Raw genomic sequence first — 18,837 nt, forward strand, 5'->3', positions numbered from 1 at the left:
CGTGTATATGTGTGTATATGTGTGTGTGTGTGTGTGTGTGTTTGTTTGCGTGTCTGCTGAAATTCGGGGGCTGTTTTGTCCTCAGAAATTCACTCAGAGGACAAGTCGTGTCCTATTTATTGGCGTCTCGCCTTGTGTGTGCAGTCACTCATGTGTGGTCAAATCTCTGGGTTGCTATGTTTGTGATGGAAGCTTTTGTTTGTTCCTGTCTCCCATCAGCCCCATTAGCCTGATGTCTCCTCTTACTTAGTCAACCTTTTTTTCTTTTTTTTTTTTTTTTATTACTCTCACGGTACCCCCACCACCCCCACCTCCTTTTCCACCTCCACCTCCCCCCTCCCCTCTGTGGCTTCCTGTCCTTGTATATGGCAGCAGGGTGGATCTGCCTGCAACCGTCTGCTGTCATATTGACGTGGCTTGTTGCGCGAAAACCGCAGTTGAAATCACCGAGCCCCCACCACCACCACCTCTCTAGAAGTGCTGTGAATCATAAGAGGAGGTGGCTGCCCTGCTCTTTGATTGAATCCACATTCCCTTTCTTTCTCCTCTGCCGCTGCACACAGGGGCTAGAAGGAGGCAGGGAAGAGAAAAAGGAAAAGTGAGTCTTTTGTAGTTTTCACAGTACAAAAAACATGAGCTGCAGATGAAAAGCATATGATTCCATCAAACGCTCTCTGTGGTAGCTGCATAACCAAGCGGTAGGTAGGTAGAAGGTGGAAGGTGGGTAGGAAGGGAGGTGGAAGGAATTAAGGGATGTTCTGGAGTTCATGTGCAGGCTCAGAGTGAACCCTAGTGGACAAAAGCTGTACTGACGCTCCAAACTGAAGCTGATGTTTTTATTCCGGTGTATAAACCAAGGTTATAATAGTTTTGGATTTTTCATTATAGTTTAGTTTTATTTTAGTTTTGACTTTTTTTTCCCTCTAATTCAGTTAGTTTTAATTCGTTTTTAGAGCAGGTTTGCTAGTTTTTATTAGCTTTCATTATTTTCTAAATGCTTAGTTGTAGTTTAATTTTAGTTGAATTTTAGTATTAATTTTAGTTTTGTCGTATCTTTTCTCTTCTTCTCCGTCGTATTCAAATAAATCCCAGACAGGACTCTGCTGCTTTCTCCCAACTTTAGTCTCCATGTTTCCAGGTAGAGTGAGGACCAGAAGACGACTGGAAACCACAAGTGACGAAAACTAACGAAATGACGAAAACTAGAATTGTAAAAACATTTTCGTTAACTGAAATAAATAAAAACTAGAATTAAAAGAAAAAACAATAACTAACTGAAACTGTATTGTGTGTTTACAAAACTAACTAAAGTGTGTAAAAATTCTGGATAAAATTCCCTTTGTTTTCGTCTTTGTCAACGTCGGATTGATATAAAATTGATTTATTTCCCTCAAGCAATTTTAGCTGCTGGCACCATATGATGTTTAACGGTCCGTCACTTCTCGTCACTTGTCGTTTAGTCGTCTTCTGGTCCCCACTCTACCTGGAAACATGGAGACTAAAGTTGGGAGAAAGCAGCAGAGTCCTGTCTGGGATTTATTTGAATACGACAGAGAAGAAGAAAAAAGATATAAAAAATAAACTAAAACTAAGCATTTAGAAAATAGCAAAAACTAATAAAAACTAGCAAACCTGCTCTAAAAATGAATTAAAACTAACTGAATTAAAGAAAAAAAAGTCAAAACTAAATAAAACTAAACTATAATGAAAAATCCAAAACTAGTAGAACCTTGCTGTGAATGTAGCTGTGTGTTTTTTTGCCTGTGTATTTTACTCCTAATTTTATTGTAAAGCCCTTTGTGAAATCTTTCTGCGAACAGTGCCATATAAAGAAACTTTATTATTATTGTTTTTTATTATTATTATTAAGTCACCCTCATCATTTCACTAAATGCACTAAACGGCTGTTATCGCACCAATAATTTCTCACAAGATTCCAAATCAACTAATACACACTTCTTCTTCTTCCTCCTTCAGCTCTTCTGTCCTCCTGGTGTGAGGAGCTGGGACGCCTCCTCCTCCTCCGTCACCAGAAGAACAGGCAGAACGAGCCTCCGGGAAAAGTGCCCATGCAGCCCCCCATGAGCTCCATGAAGCCCGGCCTCTCACACGGGTCAGTATTCACACACCACTGCGCTTTTTGGCTGGAGGTGTGTTTGTGTGCGTGTTGCATGTGTGAACAGACCGAGCGGCCCTTGGGGAAAGCCCTTCCTCTCCACATGAAGCCCACTGTTCCTTATGGACCAGTGGCCAGACAAACTGCTTATTACACAGTCAATATGGACTCCGCACAAGTCTAATTCTAGTTTATCATCTAAACTACAAATCCCTGTAGCTTCAGTAAGGACAATGTCTAGAAAGTTTGTTTATAGTTTTCACTAGTTTGAATTTTTAACAAAGTTTTAAAATATTGCAAATTTGCCTTTACTTATAGTGGGTCATATTTTGATGGCTTGTAACATGTAAATGGTTATAGATATCAATGTAGTTACTATTGAGCACTGATAGGAAGTCATATATGGACTTTCATTTGGGTCCATGACCTTTGACCTTGAGTGACCTTAAAGGGTCAAACACAAGGTCACCAATGTTGACATTTCAGCAATCTTCTCTGAAACTACTGGTCGGATTCATTTCAGTTTTTATATGTAGTTTCCTCAGGACAATATCTACAAAGTTTGTCCACAGTTTTAAGAAATTTTGATTAAAAAATTTTTCACAAATGTTTGAAATTCCCTTTAATTTACTTATTATGGGCCATATAATGGGCTTATATAAGATGGAAATGATTACAGATATCAGTATGGTTACTATTGAGCACTGATAGGAAGTCATATGTGGACTTTCATTTGGGTCCATGACCTTTGACCTTGAGTGACCTTAAAGGGTCAAACACAAGGTCACCAATGTTGACATTTCAGCAATCTTCTCTGAGACTACTGGTCGGATTCATTTCAAATTTTATATGTAGTTTCCTCAGGACAATATCTACAAAGTTTGTTCACAGTTTTGAGAAATTTGGAATTTTTGAAATATTAAAACTTTGTCTTTACTTTATAAAATGGAAATGGTTACAGATATTAATATAGTTACTATTGATCACTGATAGAAGTCATATATGGACTTTTCCTTTAATTATTTGAGTTCTCCTCCAGTGAAAGTACCATTCACTTCTTTTGGGAGATTGATCTCTTACATCCAGACCACAGGACTCTAACATAGAGACAGAACCTGACAAATTCAATTTGTTATTGATTCTTAATAGAACATGCAGGTGAGATATAGAGCCACTGGTCCTATTGTTTTGGTTTCCTTACATGATGTGTTTTTGTGCGTCCCCCTACAGAGATGGGTCTTTTCCCTATGACTCTGTTCCCTGGCAACAGAACACCAATCAGCCTCCAGGTTCTCTGTCTGTGGTGACCACTGTGTGGGGAGTGACCAACACCTCGCAAAGCCAGGTGAGATCGGGAGTGGAAGTGGGTCTGAGAGCATCCCAGATCATAGGAATTCACTGTACATGGTAGAGGGATTTTCATATGGGCTGTTTATCTCCAATTTCAATTCAGTTGGCATTAGTTACATGGATTTTCAACTTGATAGTGTTTGGTTTTCATTTAGTTTTTGTTCGTTTTAATCTGTTTTTGTATACAATCTATTAGTCAGGGCTGAAACAGAAAAAGGTCATAAAAAATTGCACATTGGAAAGTACTAGCAGGAACAAGTGGCAAAGTAATAATAATAATAATAATAATAATAATAATAATAATTATAAGAATAGTATCTTATTATGTTATTATATTTTATAGTATACACAACATGTATATATATATGTGTATATATATATATATATATATATATATATATATATATATATATATATATATATATATATAGTTTAATGATCACAGAATAAAAGTACTAGCATAAACAAGTGTCAAAGTAGTAATAATAATAATAATAAGAATCATAAGAATAATAAGTTGCTTATATATTATAATATAATATTATAGCATACACAATATGTGTATGTATGTATATAGTTTAATAATCACAGAATAAAAGTACTAGTAGAAACAAGTAGCATAATGATAATGATAATAATAATAATAATAATAATAATAATAATAATAATAATAATAATAATAATAATAATAATGATAATAATAATAATAATTAGTAGTGGTGAGAGAACTAAGTTACCACCAGCAAGAAAATAAATATTTCACTAAATATTGCACACTGGAATAAGAAGTTTTAACTTTAGTGTAAAACTGTGTTCAACCTGTTCTACCTGTGGCAGGTTTTGGGGAACCCCATGGCCAATAACAACAATCCCATGAACCCCGGGGGTAACCCTATGGGCTCGGGCATGTCCGGTAACAACCCGGGGATGAACTCGCCTCAGTTCTCCGGTCCTCAGCAGCAGTTCCCCAACAAAGGCAACTCCAACCAGGGCTACATGCAGCAAGGCATGTACGGACGCCCCAACTACCCCGGAGGAGGAGGGTTCGGTGGAAAGTGAGTGAACAAATGAACACACATGAATGAGCCTTAATATTTACCAAACTGTGTCTTGAGCTGATGATCGGTGTGTTTGATTTACAGTTACCCTGGAGGGCCTAATGCTGGACCCGGTGGAATGGGCATCCCTCCACACTCCCGTCCTCCGTCAGACTTCACCCAACCTGCCGCTGCAGCCGCCGCCGCTGCAGTCGCCGCCGCTGCCGCCACGGCGACCGCCACTGCCACGGCAACTGTCGCTGCCCTGCAGGAAACCCAGAACAAGGACATGAACCAATACGGACCGGTGAGAAAAAAGCAGGTTTATGTCACATGAAGTACACACTTTTTATACATTAGTCTGTAGTTTTACTTGCAATTTGGTCCATTTTACACCAAAAAACCTCTGATACAAGTGCACCATAGGATTATAATTGTTCACAAAAACCAAGACATAGCTGCATAACATTAACAAATACAATGATAGTGAAATAGGAGCTGTGACAGGCCCCAATTGTGCAAAAAAACAGGTGTGAATAAAATAAAAACTAAAAATTGCCATTGAAAAAATCATTTCATTAACAGAAATAAGAATAAAACTATGGTCTTCATATACATGAAAAGTAGATAAATATTACAGGTAACAACACATATAAATAATCATAACTGCTGACAAAATCAGCTTTGTTTTCCACCAAATGTTAGTGATTGTTGTTGCACAAGAATGAAGTGCCTGCTGTTAATAAATACGTCATATATAATATCGTACATTCTTTCATCCTACATTTTATAGCCTCTATAAATCCAGGTTGTTCTGATAACACCTGGAAAACTACAGCTAAAATTAAAACTATATAAAGAAATGAATCTGAAATTACAATTTAAGTAAAGTATAGCATAGAAATGAAGGACTAATAAAATAATACTAACATTTTCCAGACTGTAATATAATGACTTGGTATAAATCTGAAGCAAAATTCAAATAATCTCAAAACATTTAACATGGGGTCATGGGAGTTGTTTTTATCACCAGTGCTGATGGAAATCTGACTTAACAGACTTAAGATATTAAAAGTGTTATTCATCAGAAAACAATATTTAAGAGTTTAATATGTCAACTTTTATCTTCCATTATATTAAAAATTCAAAAGGAAAATAGAGACAAAAGTATTTTCATCATAAGTGGACAATCAACTAAATAAATGATATAATTGTTAATTCATGGGTGAATTTCTACAGAAACTGAGTTGATTTCAGTTCATTGTTGAGTAGGTTCCGATTAATGTTAAGGGTGTGACATGAGCCTGTTCACAGCAGCTCAATAGCTCTTCAATCTGTAATAAAAACCAAACCTACAAGAGGTTGGAGCGTTTTTTCTCTTTTGTAATGTGTAACAGACTGGGTTCTGAATGGCTGTCAGCTCAGGGATGGATGACTGAACCCGTTTTGTCTTCCAGATGAGTTCCTCTTTCCAGATGGGACCAAACCAGGCGTACAACAGCCAGTTCATGAACCAGCCGGGACCTCGCGGACCCCCATCCCTCCCTGGCAACATGGGCAGCGGCATGAACACTTCCAACATGAGTGGCCCCCCCATGGGGATGAACCAGCCCAGGGGCCAAAGCATGGGGCCTTTCGGGGCCCACGGCCAAAGGATGCCCCAGCAGGGATACGCGGGTCCGAGGCCGCAGGGCATGGGTATGCAGGGCATGAAGAGGCCGTACCCAGGGGAGGTGAGCGGCTACACACACTTAACCTTTGACCTCAGGTTCACAGTCCATTCGCTGGATGTTTAGTGTGTGTGTGCCAAGGTTATTATCGTCAACAAAACCTAACAAAATGACAAAAACTGGAATTGTAGAAACATTTTCGTTAAATAAAATGAATAAAACTATAATTAAAAGAAAAAATGATAACTGAAACTGTATTGTGTGTTTACAAAACTAACTAAAACGTATAAAAATTATGGAAAAAATTCCCTTTGTTTTCATCTTTGTCAATGTTGGATTGATACGAAATCGATTTATTTCACTGTAGCAATTTTAGCTAGTGGCACCAAACGACACTTCACAGTCCGTCTCTTCTTGTCACTTGTGGTTTATAGTCGTCTTCTGGTCCCCACTCTACCTGGAAACATGGAGACTAAAGTTGAGAGAAAGCAGCAGAGTCCTGTCTGGGATTTATTTGAATATGACGGCGAAGAAGATAAAAGATACGACAAAACTAAACTAATACTAAACTAAACTAAAACTAAGCATTTACAAAAAAATGAAAACTAATAAAAACTAGCAAACCTGCTCTAAAAACGAATTAAAACTAACTGAATTAGAGAAAAAAAGTCAAAACTAAATAAAACTAAACTATAATGAAAAATCCAAAACTATTAGAACCTTTGTGTGTGTGTCACCAGCCAAACTATGGTGGGCAGCAGTACGGACCAAACAACCAGTTCCCCAACCAGCAGGGCCAGTACCCTGCCCCCAACGCCTCCAGGCCGCTGCCGTCCCCCAACTACCCCGGCCAGAGGATGCCTGGACAGCAGATGCAGGGCCAGTACCCACCCCCCAGCGGCGCCATGGGCCAGTACTACAAGGTACAGTACCACTCAAGGACTGAACCAAATATAATGTTAATGCTTTATATTCCATTTTATGCTACTTTATACCAAGGCAAGGCGAGTTCAATTGTATAGCACATTTCAGCAACAAGGCAGTTCAAGGTGCTTCACACAGGACACTGAAATACAATGACAAGGGAAAAAGAAACACATTTGAAACATTATAAAAGAAACATGTTAAAGGTGAATGAAAACAGCAAGTAAGGAAACAACACATAAAACCCAAACATATAACAACACACACATTAAAGTAAGAGTTGCAGTGCGGAGTTTCGAAGGAGAATATAAAATTTTTAGTCAGTGGCAGCAGTGAACAGGTGAGTCTGGAACCTGGACTTAAAAGAACTCAGACTCTCAGCAGACCTGATATTTTCTGGTAGTTTGTTCCAGGTATACAGAGCATAGAAACTGAATGCTGATTCTCCGTGTTTAGTTCTGACTTTGGGAACACAGAGCAGACCTGCACCAGACCACCTGAGTGGTCTGGATGGTTCATACTGGACTAGAAGGTCTCTGATGGATTTTGGGCCTGAACCATTCAGTGCTTTATATGCTAGTAAGAGAATTTTAAAGTCTGTTCTCTGAGAGACAGGGAGCCGGTGTAGACACCTCAGAACTGGACTGATGTGGTCCAGTGTAGAGACCTCAGAACTGGACTGATGTGGTCCAGTGTAGAGACCTCAGAACTGGACTGATGTGGTCCACTCTCTTGGTCTTAGTGAGGACTGGAGCAGCAGCGTTCTGGATCAGCTGCAGTTGTCCGATAGACTTTTTAGGCAGACCAGAGAAGATACTATTACAGTAGCCAACTCCACTAAAGATAAATGCATGGATAAGTTTTTCAAGGTCCTGCTGCGACATCAGTCCTTTAATCCTAGAAATATTCTTGAGGCGATAGTAAGATGACTTTGTAATTGTTTGTATTAAGATGACTTGGTAATTGTTTGCTGTACCAACACTTATGTACAAGTTGGAGTCAAATGTATTGTTATTCTGCTGTATTTATTTGATGTTTACAGTCTCTTGTTACTATGAAGCACGTAGTTGAACTTGTAATGTGCTATATAAATACAGGTTGATTGATATTTTATTCAGTCATGACAAAATCCCTAATTTTTTTTAGTAACAAGTCATAAATTATCTGATGAAGAAAACAAAATGTCCTATTATACAAGTCATATTTTGAAAGTCATCATATTTTGCTGTACTATCTGCACTGGATGGACAATATTTTAATTGCACTAGTATTTATACGAACACTTATGTACAACTTGGAGTCACATGTATTGTTATTCCACTATATTTATTTGACGTTTTTAGTCTCTTGATACTTTTTTTTTTTTTACTTTATTGCCATTATCAACAAAATACAGGTAATTAGCACTACATAACAAAACTGCCTTGAGAGTAGTTTTCATTTTATATAAATGTACATTTAAACACAAATATCTGCACTTTCTTTGTTTTTCAGAAAAATCTTAATAAATTTGTTCTAATCCCTGTGATTGAAATTATTCATATTATTTTGCATCAGCCTAAATGGATGAAATGGTAACATCATTTTTTTTATATCACACACAGTAAAAGGAACAAGGCAAAAACAACCTAAAATATGATAAAGTGTTAATCCACACTATCAGGCTTACAGAATAAAGTTCTCTTAAATGTGTTCATTAGTGATATAAACAGAAAAACATAACATTCCATAATGTTGTTCATTATTCTGCATAATGATAACTTATTTTTATTTATTATTTTACTAAAATAACAGTTTTTGTTGGTGTTACACTGTGACATTTCTACTTGTATTTCCTTTTCCTCTGTTGTTTAATTTTTTAAATATAAATCATATATTTTACAGGATTTGATATTATATAAGAAGTACATTTGGGCTCTATTTTTCAATTTATTTACGTTTATTACGACGTTTACTGATTAATCAGGAAAAAAATGGACAAATTAACCACCAAATAAATTATTATTTATTAATTTTTGTTCAGTCTCTGTACTTTAAACCTTTCATTTGTTCATACTTTTGGTTAATGAATAATCTGTTTTTAAAATTACAGCAAGAGCCTCCTTTCAACGGCCAAACGAATAACTTCTCTGGGAGTGGATATCAGTACAACCAGGGAAACATGAATGGGGTAAGGTCATTTTATCAGCGGTACCATCTGTTTTAACCCACAAAGACCCAAACATCCAACACTGAACAAAATCGTCTAATGATCTAAACTGTTTAATACCTATAGATCTACTAATCCTATCAATACATATCAACTCATGTTAACTCAGACCCACCTTTATCATCTTCACTCCTTTAAATTGAACTTAACCCTTCATAGTTCACTCATAGACATACTCTGAAATTCAACATTTCGGAGGACGTAATAAGAATGTATGAGTTTTGTGAAATTTTTCGCAATTTTTTATTGTTATGTAGAAAATCAGGGTCAGTGAAGTTACCATATTTGGTCCCTTACCTGTAAGAATTTAAACACATTTTTTTATATTATTTTCAGTTGTTGTCACTTTCTTTGTATAAATGATCTAAATTTAGATTTGGAATTTGGGATAAATGTTGTACAGTAAACAAAAATTTACAAAAAATCATTTTACTCTAATAATTGGTGTAAAATACAGTTTGTCATCTTTTCACGGTCATCAAATATGACCCATTTGGACGTTCAGAGGCTCCATAGTTACCATGGAAACACTGTCATCTTCTACAACATTGATTCACCAGTAAAACCCATAGAGTTGGATCAGTGACAGTGGATGGAGACACTTAGTTTATGTTCAGTTAATGATAGATTCTGCTCTTAAAGTCAGTTTTTCTTCAGTTTTCTCTCTTTCTGATGTAATCTAATCTGAGCTTTTATGAACATCTACATCAGGGGTGTCAAACTCATTTCAGTTCAGGGGCCATATTCAGCTAAATTTGATCTGAAGTGGGCCGGACCAGTAAAATAATAACATAATAATATATAAATAATGTCAACTTCAAACTTTTCCCTATGTTTTAGAGCGAAAAAAGTAAAATTGCATTATGAAACATCTAAAAACTATTGTTTCAAACAATGTGAATAACATGAACAAACTGAAAAAATAAGTGTAATTTTAACAATAACATGCTTTGGTTGATCATTTACACATGTTCATTATATATAACTTACAGATCACAGTAGGTCTATAAATACACAAAACATTTAGTAACAGGTGGAATACTGTCAAAATTGCAGTTATTTCTCTTGAGACATTTCAGGTTGTTCACATTTTTTTGCGAAATTATACTTTGTTTTAGTGTAAATACATGAAAATATTTACATTGACAAAGAGAAACATTTGGAGTTGTCATTATTTATGTTATTATGAAAGTATTTGACTGATCCTGCCCACTTGAGATTGAATTGGTCTAAATGTGGAACCTGAACTAAAATAATTGTTAATATCTTCAGTGTCATTTTTGCATTTCACATATTTATCCTAAGGGCCGGACTAGACCCTTTGGCGGGCCGGATTTGGCCCCCGGGCCGCATGTTTGACACCTGTGATCTACACAATCAGTGAATTAAATAAAAGAAAATACATGATTTTTATTGAAAAAAGCAAAATACAATTGATAATATTATAATAAATAGCGATAAATCACTTAAGGAAGGTTAAATATGGAGAAATATTCATTTGGGAACTGCCACCAAAGTAGCTCTGGGTCTTTATGGGTGAAAACACTGCACATCACACTGATCTGAGTCCACATATTTGAGTGTATTATTAATGTGGACTTGATTTTTTTTTTTTCTTTAACAGCCTCCCCGACCTGTGGGTAACTACCCTCACTCCCCAGTGCCAGGAAACCCCACCCCCCCAATGACCCCAGGAAGTAATATCCCTCCATATCTGTCGCCAAACCAGGATGTGAAGCCGCCCTTCCCTCCTGACATCAAACCAAATATCACCGCTCTCCCTCCCCCTCCAGGTCAGTAACTCCTGAACACTCAACACAGACCCACCTTTATCACCTTCACTCCTATAAATTAAACTGAACCCTTTATAGTTCACTCATATATACTCTGAATTCAACATTTCAACCTTAGTGTGTTATTGGAGGACATAACAAAACTTTATTACTTTTGTGACATTTTTCAAAATTTTTGATTGTTAATGTAGAAAATCAGGGTCAATGAAGTTACCATATTTGGTCCCTTACCTGAAGGAATTTTAACACATTTTTTAATATTGTTTTCAATAGTTGTCACTTTTTTTGTGTAAATGATCTAAATTTAGATTTGGAATTTGGGATAAATGTTCTACAGTAAACAAAAATGTTCATTTCACTCTTATAAATACCTGTAAAATGTAAAACCAGTGCACTTTAAATTCTTTCCTGAGCTGTTTACGAAGTGAGAAACAGCATAAACTAATAGATAAATAAAATAAAATCATTATTGACTTGTTTGACAGTTATGACATTATTCAGCTCACATTTCACTTCGTGTGTTATTGGAGGACTGAACAAGACTTAATTACTTTTGTGAAATATTTCAAAAAATTTTATTGTTATGTAGAAAATCAAGGTCAATGAAGTTACCATATTTGGTTCCTTACCCATAAGTGGCAAAAAATAATAATAAAGAAATTCAAAAAATATGTGTAAGAAATACAAGAAAAACACATGTAAGGTGAAAGGAACATGTGTTTACAACATTAGACCAACATAAATGCCGATAAGTGATATGAGTATGTAGAAAATCAAGGTCAATGAAGTTACCATATTTGGTTCCCTACTCATAAGTGGGAAAAAAATGTCAATAAAAATAAAGAAATACAAGATATATATGTAAGAAATACAAGAAAAACACATGTAAAGTGAAAGGAACATGTATTTATAACATTAGACCAACATAAATGCTGATAAGTGATATGAGTATGTCGAAAATTAAGGTCAATGAAGTGACTATATTTGGTTCCTTACCCATAAGTGGCAAAAAATGTCAATAAAAATAAAGAAATACAAGAAATATATGTAAGAAATACAAGAAAAACACATGTAAGGTGAAAGGAACATGTATTTATAACATTAGACCAACATAAATGCTGATAAGTGATATGAGTATGTCGAAAATTAAGGTCAATGAAGTGACTATATTTGGTTCCTTACCCATAAGTGGCAAAAAATGTCAATAAAAATAAAGAAATACAAGAAATATATGTAAGAAATACAAGAAAAACACATGTAAGGTAAAAGGAACATGTATTTTATAACATTAGACCAACATAAATGCTGATAAGTGATATTATTATGTAGAAAATCAAGGTCAATGAAGTTACCATATTTGATCACTTGCATGTCAGTGGCCAAAAAAAAAAAAAAATTGAAGAAGTAAATATTAAAAAATACAATAAAAACACATGTAAGGTGAAAAGAGCATCACTTTTAGAACATTAGACCAACATAATGCTGTTCCAGACCCTTGCCCACATCCACATTCTCCCTTTGAACATCATTCCTTACATTAGTACCATTACTTCATGGTACCTAACAAAGCAGGTCCACTCACTGCTCATGCAGAGGTGGACCTTACAGACCCTGTAGACCACATTGGACCTGAGATTGTTGACTCATTGTAACTGTTGCTGCCATTGTCTTGTAATGTATTTGGAAATGACCGAAAATAGTCACTTGCCTGATAAAGGGTTAACTTTTCTCCTCCTATTGCAGCCAACCACAACGAGGAGCTGCGCCTCACGTTCCCCGTGCGGGACGGCATCGTCCTCGAGCCCTTCAGGCTAGAACACAACCTGGCCGTCAGCAACCATGTCTTCCACTTACGTCCATCTGTACACCAGACACTCATGTGGCGGTAAGACTTCCACCTCTGAACAAGCATGTTTCATACACGTACCCTGTGGAAAAGGTGCATTTGTACACTGGGTTTTGACATTTTTGAACACTGGGTATAGATGGGTATAGGGACCAGGGTAAAAATGTATGTGTTTGAATTAAAGATTTAGAGCTGCCACATTATTTTTTTTATTTATGTACAAAGCAACATGTAACACTTCTATTTACTGTCTCTGTTCTTTTAATGTTTTTGTGTTTTTGCAAAATAAAGAGTTATTAAGAACACTTTAATGTATAATTTTTGACTTAGACTTTACTTAGAGCCAGCAGATACTGCTCGTAAGTCGTCATACTTGTGTTATAATATCATCAGTCCTCCTGTAACTTATTATTGGTGTTTCTAAGGCATTATTCAGTTTCAGAAACTACATGTCAGAGCAGTTCTCTGTGTCTTTATAACTGGCTACATTATGATGGTTAGAATGTGTTCCATAACCCAGGACTGGAGATTCTTCCTTCAAACACTGTTGTCACTTTGGTATGGATGTGTAAAACATTATGACAGCAGAATTTATAACACATTATGCCTGCACTTGTAATACTTTATTAACTTTGGTATAAGTTGTTGTACATGATCATAAAATGTTGTAATGACTTTTATAATGCATTATAAATGCATTATAATGTCTTATGAATGTGCGCTTAATGCATTATAAACTAGACCTTCAAGTAAAGTGTTACCATCAAATGATATGATGATTTGCTTTTCATCCACTAAAGCTTTAAGAACTGGTCAAAAAACAACTAAATTCTTCCACCACAGATGGATAAAACCTTAAGTCCACCCTGTTCCACATTAGAAACAATAGACAATAGAGTTAAGTGTTCCTCTGCTTTCACTCACAGGTCGGATCTGGAGCTGCAGTTTAAGTGCTACCACCATGAAGACCGCCAGATGAACACCAACTGGCCGGCATCGGTTCAAGTCAGCGTCAACGCCACGCCACTTACCATCGAGCGGGGAGACAATAAGACTTCCCACAAACCCCTGCACTTGAAACATGTGTGCCAGCCGGGAAGGAACACGATCCAGATCACAGTCACTGCCTGCTGCTGTGTAAGTGGAGCCTTCACTGGAAATAATAAGAAGAATGGAGTCAACATGTACCTGCTGATTGTACTGTGTCCAATGTTGTGTGAAGCAAAGTCCAAACCTGATCCAGCAGGATGCACATACTGAAACCATACGAAAAGGCCCGGCGGAGAGTATTAATGATGGTGTTGTTTGTTCCTGCAGTCGCATCTGTTCGTGCTGCAGCTGGTCCACAGGCCCTCGGTCCGCTCTGTCCTCCAGGGCTTATTGAAGAAGAGGCTTCTTCCTGCAGAGCATTGCATCACCAAAGGTACACACACACACACACACACATACACAGACGCACACAACTCCATCCCAACACAAACACATACATAGTTCAGGATATCAGTTCAGAAGAAGCACCTTTAACCCTTTCATGCATGAATTGTGAGAGCCTTAATCAAGATTTTATTTTTCCCGAGTGTTTTTATTCCTCTTTAGGCATGAAAAACAAACAATGTGATGGAATTTTTTTCAGGAACCTATTTTTCATGGAGTTACAAAAATGTCCACTCAGCTGGACACCATGTGCTTAATTTTAGAAGCAAAGAAAAATTTATAATTTGTGTTTACTGACATACTGTGTGAAAACTATGAAATAAAAACATTTTTAATGCTGCTAATCTGATGTTTTCTCCCATTTTAACATACTATATTACTAGTTATTACTCAGTTCATGGAGATAATATGCAAAAAAAAAAACAACTTTTTGTTTAAAAAAACAAAAAAAAAAGTTAATTACAAGCTAATAACAATTAGCTTTTTTTTTTTTTTTTTTTACACTCAAACATGAGAGCAGATCAGCTTTATCTAGAACGGCAAAGTTACAGTAATGGTATGAATTATAGTGTATGGGATGATGCATAATCATTCACTCTGTTGACTGATATGGAACTAAAAACACATAATCCATGAATATACAAGAGAACACCGTTGAACAGCTGTCTACTGTGGTGACCACTATGCATGAAAGGGTTAATTCTTTGACAGGGGTGAGATCCAAAAAAGTCGCAAAAAGTCATATACATGTATGTTACAATTCACTAAAACAAAATGAAGTCATTACTACAGAAAACAGTGCATATAAATCTCTCACAGAAAGGCAGCTAAATGCTTTTATTCATGTACCGTACAAGCACAATTCCAAAATAGTTGGGAAATGGTTTAGAATATAGATAAAAACCACAAATCACACAAAAAAACATATTAAACCAATCATATTTGGTGTCATCATACACTATAAATTCATGTAGAAGACATTAAAAACTATCCAACTAAAAACATTAACAGATGCCTGTGTTAGTCTATCTATTATCAAAAAATGATTAAAAAAAGTAAAGAGATTTTCTCAATACTTTTAATTTATTTTAGTCTTTTTTTTCTGGGAAGCCTGTCTTTCATTTTTATTTCATAAACAAATGTTTTCTGTAGCTTTGTTAGTTTTTGTTAATTAAAAGTAAAAAAGTAAAGGCTTTAAATGGGTCATATTTTGCTAAACCCACTTTTATTGGTCTTATTATTTGTGTATTTGGACCCTAATAGTTCATAAAGTTTGAATTTGAACCCTCCAGGTGCTGCAGAGTTGTCTTTATATTCATTTTGTCAAAAAATCGAGTGGATTTCCACAACCTGTTTTAATTCCTGCTTAATTTGTTGCATCTATAACTAGTTACGTCACGACATTTGCACATATGAGGTCAATACAAATATTTCTCATTTGTATTTAAAGGGCCAGCGCTGAAAACGACATTTCTCGTGTCATTAGTCAGAAATAGGGTTGAATTAATGAAGAATTGAGACCCAAGCATAGCATTTACAGTTTATGTCGACCACAGGGAAATGTTTTAAAATGCATAATTCCATTTTAAAAAAAGCAAAATATCACTCCTTTAATCTAATTCACATTATTATCCCCATAGGAAAACTCTTTGCATTCTACCCATTCTACACACAGAGTACCTAGCATTAGCATTAGCTGTTAGCACTTTAGGAGCAGTGATTAATGATAACCTAGTTCTCTTCATCTGTTTCTGGTTTGGGATTCATAATAATAATAATAATAATAAAAATGACCATTGTCTAGTTGCTTCACAGACGTGAGAGCAGCTAAATTAAAGAGGAATTTCACTCGTTAAACCACTCATTTCAGTTCATATTAACCCTTTCATGCATGAATTATGAGAACCTTAGGCAAGATTTTTTTCTTGAGTGTTTTTATTCCTCCTTAGGCATAAAAAAAACAATGTGATCAAGTTTTTTTTTTCTGTAGTTACAAAAATATCCATGCATTTAATTTTTGAAGCAAAGAAACATATGTTTAAAACCCAATATGAGAAAGTGATATGAAAACAATGAAATAAAAACATTTTTAATGCTGCTAATCTGATGTCTTCTCACATTTTAACATATTCTAATGCTAGTAATTACTCACTTCATGGAGATAATATGCAAAAAACCTTTTTGTCTAACAAATAACAATTGATTTACATTAAAACATGTCACTGCAGATCAGGTTTATCAAGAACATCAAAGTTACAGTAATGGTCTGAATGTCAGGGTATGAGATGGTGCATAAGTGTCCACTGTGTTGGCTGATATGAAACTAAAACAGCAAAACCCATGAATATACAAGAGAACAGCTGTAGAATAACTGTCCACTGTAGTGACTTATGCATGAAAGGGTTAATAACTATCGAGATTCTGCAGAAAACAGACAAAAATCAGAGTAAATTAGTTGTTTCTCACAGACTGCTTTTCTTTTCTTCCGCCTAACAGTCAAAAGAAACTTCAGCAGCGTAGCAGCGTCATCAGGCAACGCCAACCTCAACGGAGAGGACGGGGTGGAGCAGACGGCCATCAAGGTTTCCCTGAAATGTCCAATCACCTTCCGGCGAATACAGCTTCCAGCGAGAGGCCACGACTGCAAACACGTTCAGGCAAGAATTCAACACAAAACACAAGGAGGCAAAAAAAAAAAAAAGAATATAACAAATGTGACTATTAATGACATGGGCTTTTTCATTGTTTTGCAGTGTTTTGATTTGGAATCGTATTTGCAACTGAACTGTGAGCGGGGGACATGGCGATGTCCAGTGTGCAAGTAAGTGTATCCAACACCTACAGCTGGGGGGGGGGGTTAAACGTATGGTCCGCAGCCCAAAACTGGCCACCAAAGTATCCACTCTGGCCCACGGGATGAATTTACAGAGCAAAAGTACAACAGTCAAAAGTGTCGAACTCATTAAAAACCTCCAATAACCGACAAATAGTGACAACTTCAAAGTTTCTTCTTGGTTTAATGTGGAAAAAAGTAAATTACATTTGAAAATATTTACATTTACAAATTATCTTTTCACAATAAAATATAAATCACCTGAACAACCATGAACAATTTAAAATGTTAAGACTGGGGTGTCAAACTCATTTTAGTTCAGGGACCACATACAGCCTATTATGAAATATAGTGGGCCAGACCAGTAAAATAATAAGATAAGAACTTATAAATAATATCAATTCCAAAGTTTTCTCTATGTTTTTGAGTGGAAAAAAGTAAAATTCCGTAATGAAAACGTTTACATCTACGAACTGTACTGGAACATAACATGAACAAATATGAACAAACTGAAAATTCTTAAGAAAAATATGTGCAATTTTAACAATATTGCACCATGTGTTTTCATTTCTCTTTAAACATGAAAAAAACAGTGTGATTGAAAAAATTATTATAAAAAAAATAAAAAATAAACAGATAGAATAAATAAAAAGTAAAAAAAAACATTAAAAAATAAAAAAAAGTTTAAAAAAATAAAAATAAAATAAAATAATAATAATAATCATCATCATCATCATCATCAGCTGGACACCATGTGTTTAATTTTTGAAGCAACAAAACATGTATTTACTGATAAATTGTGTGAAAACTGTGGGGAGGGGGGGCTTGTGATTCTGGGGGTTTATGCTCAGGGGAGATCTACACAAGGTTACCAATTCATGTCAGAAAAGATATGTAGTGTCTTAAAACTTTAATAAAGATATGTATAACAAAAAAAAACAAAAAAAAAAAATCCATGAATATACAAGAGAACAGCTGTAGAATAGCTGTCCACTCTAGTGACTAGTATGCATGAAAGGGTTAAATGACAAATAAAGAATGAATCTGAATCGTTTTCTTTCTTTTCAGTAAAACAGCGTTGTTAGAAGGCCTCGAGGTGGACCAGTACATGTGGGGAATCTTAAACGCCATCCAGAAGTAAGTTAAGACCGACAGTTCATTTCTTACCTGAAATGAAATGTGCGTGTGTTTCTCACATTTGCGTCTTCGTTACCCGTCAGTTCGGAGTTCGAGGAGGTGACGATCGACCCGACGTGTAGCTGGCGGCCGGTGGCGATCAAATCCGACATCCACATTAAAGAGGATCCGGACGGACCGCTGGCCAAGAGGTTTAAGACAATGAGCCCCAGTCAGATGATCATGCCCAACGTGATGGAGATGATCGCTCAGCTCGGACCGGGGCCGTCGCCGTACCCGTCGCTACCTGCTCAGCAAGGAGGCAACAACAGCGAATACAGCAGTCAAGGTACGACACAGTTCAAGTACACAAAAGAAACAAATAGTACCAGGCACAACAAACCCTGCCCCTCGCACGTATTGCAGTTTATTTTGGCATCGATCCAGCTGATGTCATCATGTCTATGCGTGTGGTGATGTCAGCAGATCAATTACCTCTATATATGTGC

General features: G+C 36.1%; 1 protein-coding gene across 3 annotated transcripts in view; it reads left to right on the forward strand.

The window, feature by feature from the left end:
• Positions 1–18,837, forward strand: part of LOC115439501 (zinc finger MIZ domain-containing protein 1-like) — a 380,932-nt gene that overhangs the window by 354,401 nt on the left and 7,694 nt on the right. For all 3 annotated transcript variants that reach the window (XM_030163314.1, XM_030163315.1, XM_030163316.1), the window contains 15 exons: positions 1,978–2,113; positions 3,347–3,461; positions 4,304–4,521; positions 4,609–4,810; positions 5,961–6,236; positions 6,914–7,096; positions 9,190–9,267; positions 10,931–11,099; positions 12,843–12,984; positions 13,872–14,082; positions 14,263–14,368; positions 16,876–17,036; positions 17,133–17,200; positions 18,281–18,349; positions 18,433–18,677. In XM_030163314.1, the coding sequence (XP_030019174.1) occupies positions 1,978–2,113; positions 3,347–3,461; positions 4,304–4,521; positions 4,609–4,810; positions 5,961–6,236; positions 6,914–7,096; positions 9,190–9,267; positions 10,931–11,099; positions 12,843–12,984; positions 13,872–14,082; positions 14,263–14,368; positions 16,876–17,036; positions 17,133–17,200; positions 18,281–18,349; positions 18,433–18,677 (2,379 nt within the window). The remainder of the gene's footprint in view (positions 1–1,977; positions 2,114–3,346; positions 3,462–4,303; positions 4,522–4,608; positions 4,811–5,960; positions 6,237–6,913; positions 7,097–9,189; positions 9,268–10,930; positions 11,100–12,842; positions 12,985–13,871; positions 14,083–14,262; positions 14,369–16,875; positions 17,037–17,132; positions 17,201–18,280; positions 18,350–18,432; positions 18,678–18,837) is intronic.

The sequence above is a fragment of the Sphaeramia orbicularis genome, chromosome 19 (genome assembly GCF_902148855.1).
Source record: "Sphaeramia orbicularis chromosome 19, fSphaOr1.1, whole genome shotgun sequence".
In the NCBI taxonomy this organism is placed as follows: domain Eukaryota; kingdom Metazoa; phylum Chordata; class Actinopteri; order Kurtiformes; family Apogonidae; genus Sphaeramia; species Sphaeramia orbicularis.